At 35.0% G+C, this 10,439-nt stretch overlaps 1 protein-coding gene and 1 long non-coding RNA gene across 3 annotated transcripts; one reads left to right on the top strand and one right to left on the bottom strand.

The window, feature by feature from the left end:
- Positions 1-1,563: 1,563 nt before the first annotated feature.
- On the top strand, positions 1,564-2,573 carry LOC111917344 (uncharacterized). Its single transcript, XR_002858864.3, has 2 exons — positions 1,564-1,960; positions 2,175-2,573. It is a non-coding gene; the product is annotated as an uncharacterized LOC111917344 (long non-coding RNA).
- Positions 2,574-3,556: 983 nt separating this feature from the next.
- LOC111917367 (TMV resistance protein N) lies at positions 3,557-9,092 on the bottom strand. 2 transcript variants are annotated; one of them, XM_023913060.3, is made up of 6 exons: positions 8,519-9,092; positions 6,780-7,887; positions 6,416-6,679; positions 5,305-6,279; positions 4,455-5,120; positions 3,557-3,889 (listed from the first exon to the last, which is right to left on the bottom strand). In XM_023913060.3, the coding sequence occupies exons 1-6, from the start codon at positions 9,028-9,030 to the stop codon at positions 3,851-3,853; spliced, it is 3,564 nt and encodes a 1,187-aa protein (XP_023768828.1). In that variant the 5' UTR covers positions 9,031-9,092; the 3' UTR covers positions 3,557-3,850. The 2 variants fall into 2 exon arrangements, with proteins under 2 accessions (XP_023768828.1, XP_023768829.1); XM_023913061.2 differs by having other exon boundaries at positions 6,780-7,875.
- Between the last annotated feature and the right edge of the window lie 1,347 nt (positions 9,093-10,439).

The following is a 10,439-nucleotide window of genomic DNA, read 5'->3' as shown; positions in this document are numbered from 1 at the left end:
ACCGATCTTCAGACACATTTTGGTTTGTTGACCGCCAGTTATTATGAGTTGAAAAAGAAGCTGGAAGAAGAATTTGGTGACAAATTCAAATCATCTGTCATTGAGGCTAGAATTTATCTTCTCAATCAAGACGCTCCCATTATTCCAACTCCTACAAGAACAAACAGAATTGTCGATCGTTTTGACAAAGAACCAGCATAGGCCCCAAATGTCGTGGCGGCAAAACGTGCTAAACTAGACAAGTCTGCTGAGAAGGGTCAACATTTGTTCAAGAAGAACTCGAATCAGAATGTTCCCGTGAATCAACCAAAGATCACCCTTATGGACCTTGGAGAAAATCGCTTCAGAAACACTACACTTATGGTGATAGGTCTGGGATCATCTCATGGGGTTTCCATGATCCTCTGAAAATGTGGATCGTAAGAAGGAAGAGTGGAAATACTGAATTGTATAAATATGCTCACGATTTCAATTCTTGGACCAAGGTTGATCTTACGGAATTGTCTAAAGCCCCGTTTTCAAATCCAACAAATGAACCCAAGGAAACACAATTCAGGTTGTTTTTAGAAGGTCAAGTGGCAAATGGCTTTCCATCTATGAAGACAACATCGTCTATCATCAAGATTTACCCTAATGTCATAGATCCCAAAACCAATCAGCCTTTTCGATCTGTGAAGTGGCCCACAACCAATCAAGTAAAGCAGATTCCTATCCTTTAGAACCATCCAGATGGATCTCTACAATTTATGGAATACTGGGTGTTTGATGAAACCACAGCTGCTACTGTCATCAAACTCAAGCATGGGTATATTCGTCTTTATGACAAGAGGGATCTGCTACAGTTTGGAAGGAGGGATATCCATGAGCTTTCTGTTCATCAGATCAAGGTGGCTGAAGATACTTTTACGCCTGCTGCTAAGGATTACACTTTAATGGTGGCATTCATTATTGAGAAGGAAATATGGAATGCAGCTATGGGATAGTCAGATGTGTTGGTGGTCGATAAAGACTAATTCATGCTAGCCCCAAACCAAAGGGGAGATTGAAGGGCCAATATATTTGGTTTGGGCTAGGCATTAATGCATGGATGGTTTAGGATTGTTATTAATGTGTTTTTTACATCTTTTGTGTTTGTTTGAGTTCTCGGTCTAGGTAGGTTTTCGGTCAGGCTTTGACCGAAAACCTGTTTTCGGTCTGATGTGTGTTACTATATATTGTTGTCAGGTTGTCAGAGGCAAGTTTAGTTTTTCCAGCAAGTTTTCGGTCAATCCAAGTTGTATCCGACATTTCATAGTTGAATTGTATGCAAGCTTGGTTGTTTAATCTTCTTCTTCTTCTTCTTCATTTCTATTGCAATTGATTGATCATTAGATAGATTTTACAGATTTGGGACCTAACATTACCTATTGGCTGCCAAATTATCTCTTTATCTCTCTCCTCTTAACATGATGTTATAACATTATAAACACCACCCTCTCATCTTGTTGCTTCTTGTTATAACACCACTTTAGTTGCCCATACCATATGCATATGCTCTTATAGAAAGTAACTCATTCCATTCAAAGTTGGGGAAACTGAGATCCAAGAGGAGAAACTATGGATGAACATATGGGATTCCAGATATTGGGATTTCTCAAACCTTTTCATTCAAAGTTTTAATTTATTTTAGGGCTTTTACTCTTTTCCCCCTCTTTAACAACATTTATTTTTTTTTTCTTTTCTTGATTTCATTATGTTTGTTTTTTTTATTAGGTCAAGAGAAACTACTGAGGAAGAATATCAAGCCTTCATGCTTATCTATCCCAACACTGGAATCCTCTTTGCATCGTGCCTAACATTTTCATGAAAATCTCTTACGGCTTTAGGGAATTTAATTTCCATGTAGTTTGGATTATTATTAAATCGATGGTAAATCGGAGGGTTAAAGGGCATGTCAAGAAACGAGTACCATTAGCAATGAGTTTGATTCTAATCTCTTTTCATATTTTTTTACCTGATTTATTCAGTGTCACATACACCGTTATAATCACCTGCAATCATCCATTAACACCACTTCCGATCAGTCATCGTCATTTAAACTATTTTAGGGCTTCTTTCTTTTGTTCCTCTTTTAACTGCTTCATTTAAGTTTTGTCATTTGCTGAATTTGTTTGTTGCTTTTTTTTTGTAATTAGGTCAACAGAAACTGTGGGGGTCGAAGATGAAGGTCTTCTCCATCTAATTAATCAATTCTCCATTATCTCTCTTTCTATCTTCCCAAAGAACTACAACCAGACTCTTCGCAAAGTAAATGATTTGAGAAATCGATTGAATTAAACTGGAGTGTAATTGTTTTCAATGTGAGATTGTTTCGAGTTCTTGATTATATATGTTTATGGGTATGTTGTCTTTTTCTAGACCTTCTTTTCCCTTTTGAGGTCCTATTGCTTTGGAACATTGAGTTTACATCAACGCCTCCTCTGTTTGCCGCCATTCCTGGATAGGTGTTTTTCATGTTTAGTTCTATTTTTGTATTGTGGTTGATGAATCATATAGAAATATTCTAATGAAAAAGACTTTGATGATGTTCCTTACGTGTTTCACAAAATTCCTATAGAGATTTCTTTTCCCTAGAAAATACATCTGTGTGTCTCTTGGGATTTAAAGACAAAAATCAATCAGCACTATGTTAGTTTTGTTGGTTCTACAAGTGCCCTAAGTAGCATGTATATTTTACAAATTAATTGCATGAGTTTGTTTTCATCTCTGTATTTTTCTGTAGATATTTTCTTCTTTTAGAGAGAATCACTGCCCTCTCAAGACATGTTTCAATGCCAATGGATGGATTCTCTTCATTTACTCGATTAAATTAAACATGTATGTCTTCTATTTCTCATGATTATTTCCAAGAAAACACACATTCTGGTGGTTATTACTTTGTGAATTTACCGGACAAATGAATTTGCTGATGAGTGATTAGGAAAATAAGAACCAATTTGGTTGTTTGTTTGGTAATAAAAAATGAGTAATTAGCATTTTTGTCTTGAGAATTCTACAAGACAGATGAATGCTTAGGAAGTAGAGATTAATGGAACAAATTTCAATCAAGTACAATGTTGATGAAGTTGTTGATTGAGATCACTATCAATAAATCAGTATTATCGTTTTTAGTTTAGAGAATTTACAAGAGATGAATTTGTAGAGTGGTTAGGACAATAAATCACAATCGAAATATAATGCTTATGCGTCTGATGTTTTTAACTTCAACAAATGAGTAATTAGCATTTTTTATTTTTGAATTTTACATGAAAGATCAATTTTTTATTGATGTGCGATTTTGTAAAATAGAGATTGATTTGAAAAGCAGCAACTGAAATGCAATGCCGATGAAGTTAATGCGTTCAACAATTAAACGTGGGATTTATTTTGTTGAAGTTATTTTTGCTATTATTGGTGTTGTCCATATCTCCGAGAGCAAGCAAGTCTCAAACAATGTCGCACCAGTTATAGATGTTTTATCTTCAAGTTTTTATTAGCTCCATTTTATAGATACGACTAGATGCAAGGCATAGCAATGTACTTTCATGTATTTTTTTATATAACATCCAACTATTATTTCTTATTTTTACAACATTGTACTTTAAAAAATTTCTTATTAGTATACATTATGGTAATCTATGTGTGATGCATAGCACGGACCACGGAGCTTAGACTTCCCTGGTATATAGTATAAATTGTAAGACAGCTGTGTAAGTGTGCTCACTAGATTTTGGACTGAACAACTTAAATACACGGATAGTTGTCTTCAAGTTTGCTTTCAGCCTCAAGGAATCACAGTTGTTACTTTTGGAGACTGTAATTCTTATTTGTATCATTTTCTTCGAATAGTGGACAGCAAAAAATCCTTGGCCTGGAAATTCAACAGATGGTATGTAAGCTGATGAGGAATAAACATTTTTGCAACAAGAATTTTTACATGAAACACATTAAATATTTGATCAAGAAAAATCAATACAATCATCGGAGGGTGGCCTCGTAAAAGAAGACCCGTGTGACTTGTGGTTTTCTCTAAGGTTGTGTTTCCTAACGCTTAAAGAGTTGTTCTAGATGCTGTAAGTTTAATTTCTTCATTTCATTGTTTAACTTGTATTCACAAGGTTTATCAGCTTTTAATCTTCACCATTCAAATTTAATCCAATAACCCAAATTTCATCTTAAAATCTTTGGGACCCACTATTATATATGTAATGTATAATAGTAGAGATATTGTAAATTTAAAACCACTAATCAACCCTCGTTTTCCCTTTTTTTTCTCTCACATTAGCATTCCTAACTCCAAGATCAGTAATAGGATTCTCACGATTCAGAATATATCATTTAAAACAGCTAGGAAGTTACCATTTCCAATCCAACGAGTAAAAAAAAGAGTATAGTGAAAGACGGCAAAACATTGGATAGTGAAAAAAAGAGGTAACCTTGGAATAAAAGGACCAGATACCACCATCTAAGAAAGACGGTGAGAAAGAAAATATGTGCTCTGTGTTGCGCCTTGCTGAGGTTCTACTTCTTAAAGGCATCAAGCTCTTCGTATCAAACTTTTCATCATAAATGCGAAAGTTGCCAGAAATAATTTCATCATATCCAAGATCCTTATCATCAACATGCACTACGTCCACGTAATCAGAGATTAAAGTTGTAATCTGTTGAACGTCTTTTTTGTAGATAACATGTGCCCCACATCTCACTGATTCCACATCATATCCTAATGTTACAGTCATGTCAAGATTACCTTGAATATGAGACCAGTCTTCAGGTTGAATATCATGATATATCTGCTGAAAGACACCCAACGGGATATAGCTAATCCACAGATTTGTATTCTCGGCTGTTTCAGTTGCATTAACCTCCGGCTTAGGAATGGCAGCTCCATGCTTTGTAATTCTGAAGATGATGCGCGGATGCCTAAATCTCCACCACTGGTAAGTAAACACGCCACATACCACGAAACCCAGGATCTCAGTATGCCATTTCTGAGGTAACTTGAGTACTATTCTGCACCCATCTATTTGTTTTTCGAACCAGCTTGGAATCATACTTCCAGGGATAGTAATACTTAATCGATGATTTACAGCAGCACATTTCTGTAATTAACAAAAACAATCATGCTTTCTTAAACAATATAAAAGTTGCTTCCAAGATATGGGGAGCAGGAAGCCTACGTTTGCTAGGACATAACAAAACATGAATTGACTGATATTGCGTGAAAAAAGACCTGCGAGCAGCCTAAATAAATTAAATGATATTAGAAAGATAGAGATGAACCACCTTAATGAAAGATAGTTGCAGCATGTTATCAAGGTATCTTTGATTCTCTTCATCCTCTAAGAGTTTCTTGTTATGACTCAGCCATATCTTATACAACCAGTCACCCTCTTTTGATAGATCTCCGATCTTTTCCAGTGAGATACAATCATTTGCCTTCAATACTTGTATGCTTGATGGGAGCCCACACAGTCTTTTAAGTCCGGGGCACTCATTCAGCTCTAGCCGTTTAAGACGAGAAAGATGGCAGATGCTTGAAGGTAACTTCACTAATTTATGGTTGCCACTTAAATATAATTCTTCCAAGGAGGACAGTTCATCAAGATTTTGGGGGAATCTTTCCTCTTCAATTTCTCTCCAACTGAGATTTAGGTTTTTCAAGGAAGACAAACTTGTCAAACTATGAAAGCCAACAGACTTATGTGGTACTAAAATGTTACACATAAATCCTAGCCACAGCTCTTCTAACATTTTCATGCTTCCAAGCTCCTTTGGAAAACTTTTCAGGTTCATGCAGTTGTGAAGAGAAATGAACTTAAGACACCTTAACTCACAAATGGAGTTTGGTATGTTATCAAGATTCCAACAGTCTGTGAGATTCAAGAGGCTTAGGCTAGACAAATATCTGATTGATGATGGCAGTTCCTTTATAGTATAACAAGAAGAAAGATCTAATTGTGATAGTTTAACCATACATGGGGAGACTTCTGGGAATCTTTCAATGCTCTTGCATCCAGAGAGAATTAGAGTCTCCAATGATTCCATCTCAAGCCTTGATGGGAGACGCTTGAGCCCTTTGCAATCATTCATGTCCAGGTAGACCAGCCGTCTAAGAGATCCAAGAGACTCATGAACCTCCACTAAACTGCTACAACCTGACAAAATTATCCTCTCGATATTTGGAGACTCAGAGACATCTGGAAATGATGTGAGCTTTTCCATAACTTCAAGGTGGATAAATTTCAAGTTCCGTAGAATCTAACAAAGTAAAACAGATATTGATTAGAGTAATTAATATTGAGATCTTTTTGCATTCAATACAAATAGAAACCTTTGCTTGTCAATGTAAATAACTATAATGGACAAAAAGAAACAGACTTCATCGGCTAAATACCTTTCGTCCCTTCCATAATTGTTTCATGCCTCCATTGGCTATTTCAAGCCCAACAAGCTTACACATATCTGTTAAAGGCAGAGTCAAGAATGGGTACTTGGTCCAACAAAGCCATATCAACTCATCAGGAAGAAATTTAGGTTGGGTAGAAGTGAATTTCCCATCAATATCAAGGAGCCGAAGATTTTGCATGCTTGCTAAAACATAGGCATCAACATGGTGTGCATTGTCTGCCATCATCATGGCTTCTATTGCTTTTAGCTTCTGCTACAAAAAAAGTAGACAGTAAGTAAATCGTACACATTCAAAAACTATACATGAAAAGCATAAAAAAAGAGTTTTATAAAGATAGTGATTATGTTACCTTCTTTTCCTTGATGATTTTACGAATATGTTCAGATTTCCATACCCTGCTATCCGGGAAACTCTCAGAAACTATTTGCCAACCCATTTCCTGTATGAGATCATGCATATGTAGCCTTTTATTTGAAACGGTTATAAGAGATTTTTCAATAAGAACACTAATCCCTATCACCGGGTCAAAACCAAAGCTATCGAGTACTCTAGTTACATATTCTTCATTTTGGTCCTTGTAGAAACATGCAATGTCTAGGAATATCTGTTTCTCAGAAGCATCTAGTCCATCAAAACTCAACTTCAGTGTCTCATGAATCTTATCAATTGATCCTTTGCCTAATCTATTTAAAGCACTTTCCCACACACTTAGTTGCCTTCCATGGAAGAATGAGCCTAAAACTTTTAGGGCTAGAGGAAGGCTGCTAGCATAGCATATTGCACGATCTGAGAACTCTTCATACCCTTCAGGAGGGCTACTTTTCCGAAAAGCATGCCAACAGAAAAGCTCAGCAGCGTCACTCTTACTTAAAAAATCAGGCCTATAGATGACATTTGCATCTGATAGCAAATGCTCGTCTCTAGTGGTTATAATGATTCTACTTCCAGGGCCAAACCACTCATGTGTTCTGGCTAGGAACTCTAACTGCTTATCATTATCCACGTCATCAAGAACTAGAAGAACCTTTTTATGGCAGAATCGTTCACGTATCATGTTGGCTCCATACTCAGGATCCACAGTTGGATAACCAACACTCACTTTACCAAAAGGAGCCATTTGCTTTAAAATTTCTCTTAGAATCTTTTGTTGTAAGGCACATACATCTTTTTTACTATAACTATTTTCTCTAACATCTTTAACAAAGCTATAACCCTCAAAATTATGCTTAATTCTTCGGAATAAAGCTTGAGCAACAGTTGTCTTACCAATTCCTCCCATTCCCAATATCCCTACCATGTGGACCTTTTTTCTCGCTTTCATATCCAATAATGGATATAATTCATCTATCCGAGACTCGATACCAAATAGATGTTTCTCCAAATCACGAGGTTGTATGCTCTTTGATATATTTGCAACAATGTCCCCGAGGATGGCAGATTCGCCCCTACATATTTGCCTGTTTTAAGCAAGTTAACAGACTAGTTTGGGAATGTCAAATAGTAAATGGATACAATTATAACTTATAAGGTTATCGTGGTAAATAGCCGAAAATCCAATATACAGAAAGATTAGAACTATAAATAGGTGAAACCGCAATTCAATTGGTTGATATATATGGGTGTTTGGGATTGCTTTTCAAAACAGACTTATTGGCTTATTGGCTTTTTAAAAAGCTAATAAGTAAAAAAAAATGTTTGGCAAAATCGAAGGCACTTTTAACTTCAAAAAAAAAAAAACTTTTCAAAAGTCATGTAAAACTTTTCTTTTTGAAACTTTATGACTTTTTAACCAAAATAACTTCAAAAAACACTTTTTAAGCCAAACACTTTTTACTTATTAGCTTTTTAACCATAAAAGCTAATCCGTGTTTTCAGAAATCCATTTTACGACCACTATAAGCTAACAAGCACTTTTATAAAAGTGCTTTTAGAGTTCAAAAAGCACTCTTAAACGCCCCATAAATTAGTACATAATACAGTGAGATAACATATGGTTATGCACAAAATCTTAATCATTGGTAACAAAATAACCTGGTAGATGACAGAAATTACGTAAGTAATTGAAGCAACAGATCTAGGAAAACTAACCCATTCCCTGTTTCCTTGATATGCCAGCCAGACAAACCGGCAGCTGCAGCTAAAGCTTTCCTCCACTTTTTCACTTTCTCCATCTCTCCCTTAAACTTGTCCTCGTGTTCCTGAAAGGCGGTATCGAAGTCATTTTTCTGTCCACGTACATCGGATGGATCTACATGATAGAACACCGGCAACACCATCAGTTCCATCTGATCTTCGCATTCCATGATTTTCACAAGCTCATCCAAACACCATGAGGAGTCCGCGTACTTTTTAGAGAAAACAACCACTGCTAACTTTGATTCTTCAATGGCTTTCAGCAGCTCCCGGGAGATCGGTTTCCCTTTATCGAGCGCCTGATCATCTTTAAACACAGATATTCCTCTTTGACTTAGAGCCGTATAAAGATGATCTACAAAATTATTGCGCGTGTCTTCGCCTCTAAAGCTTAGGAACACTTCATGTGTCCATCTTCCTGTTGGTACATAAGATGACGAAGATGGAGACGACTTGAAAGGCTCCATCGAAGGATTCAAGAAATTCGAACAATATACATAATTTAATTTTTAATGGGCATCCTCATCTCTTTTAAACTTTGTTTTTGTCTTTGACTCGGTACATCTTCTTTTGTTGGTTTAAATATCCAAAAACCCCACATCGTATTTATTAAAAATAAACTGTAAACGTTAAATATTTTATTAATATAATATTTTTAAATGTATGCATTAGATGAATAAATTAATTATTTCAGTATAAGACATTAATTATTATATCTATTCTAAAGAAAATGTTGGTGGCCATTTCTTTTAGTTTTCGTCCCTTTCATTTTTTCTATTTTTTTATTTTAAACCTTTTTCTTTGTTTTTATTGCTATTAACCATTATTTTATAAATTGCTATTTTACCCTTTCCCTTTTACTCTTTATTTTTTCCATTTTAAACCTTTTTCTTCTATGTTTTATTGCTATTAACCCTTATTCTATAAAATGACATTTTATACCCCTCTACTTTTTAAAATGTTATTTTTACCTTTCGATTTTGCACTTTATATATTGTTACTTTCGCCCCTTCATTTTCTAAGTTTTCATGTTCATTTTCGATAGTATATATAACATGATTTTCCTATAGTTACCACCCTTCAACTTTGTAAAATGTCATTTTAACTTCTTTAGCTTTAAACTTTGTAAAATACGTCTTCACGCCTTCGACTTTAAACTTTGAAAAATCGCTTTGACCCATTCGGTTTTAAACTTTTGTATAATTTGATTTTCATTATTAACTTCCTATGTATGAGTTTGGTTCCATTCGACGGTATAAACCAGAGTTATTTAGTGGTATCGACCTTTTATGTTAATCTACCAGCAGATGCAACATTGTCTTACTTTTATCAATACAATCGTCCAAGCTTAATTTAAACCTGTTAGTGCCGCCGCAACGTGTGGCAAGTAAAATCCTAGTTTTTATATAAAAATTTTAATTTTACATAAATACAGACGAAATAATTAATGATTAGGAAATTGACTCTATATTAATAAAACAAATTATTGAGATATTGTAAATAATGTTGAAGTTGATAAAAATGATAAAGAAGGTGACGTGTAACGTCCCAAATTTCTTGAATAAAATTATAAAATTTCAAATAGAATAAACAACCATTTTTGTAAATATATCCAAGTTAAAACCATTTGTTCAAAGACCAAATTTGCAAATCAAGTTATAAGGAAAAACAACACAGAACCTCGAATTTAAAATTGTTGATGTACGCGTGTACAGTCTCGTCTTCGTCATTCGATAAGTACTTGAAAAAAATTTAATCCACAATTGTAAATCAAAACTTAGTGAGTTCACCCAAAATATCCACATAACAATAAACATATAATGCATGCACATATGAGCCTTTAGTATGCCCGGGTCGCCTCGCGAGGCCTATAGGA

Source organism: Lactuca sativa, chromosome 2 (assembly GCF_002870075.4).
Source record: "Lactuca sativa cultivar Salinas chromosome 2, Lsat_Salinas_v11, whole genome shotgun sequence".
Classification (NCBI taxonomy): Eukaryota; Viridiplantae; Streptophyta; class Magnoliopsida; order Asterales; family Asteraceae; genus Lactuca; species Lactuca sativa.
The sequence above is the reverse complement of the archived record's forward strand: the minus strand, read 5'-3'. Positions and strand labels throughout refer to the sequence as shown.

What these genes read in the sequence shown, in the direction of transcription:
- LOC111917367 (XM_023913060.3), bottom strand. Translation starts at nt 9,030, where the DNA reads ATGGAGCCTTTCAAGTCGTCTCCATCTTCGTCATCTTATGTACCAACA. An exon ending in AAATCATCAAGGAAAAGAAG is followed by an intron (nt 6,680 to 6,779) that starts GTAACATAATCA and finishes TTTTTGTAGCAG; the next exon opens with AAGCTAAAAGCAATAGAAGC. An exon ending in AATTATGGAAGGGACGAAAG is followed by an intron (nt 6,280 to 6,415) that starts GTATTTAGCCGA and finishes TTACTTTGTTAG; the next exon opens with ATTCTACGGAACTTGAAATT.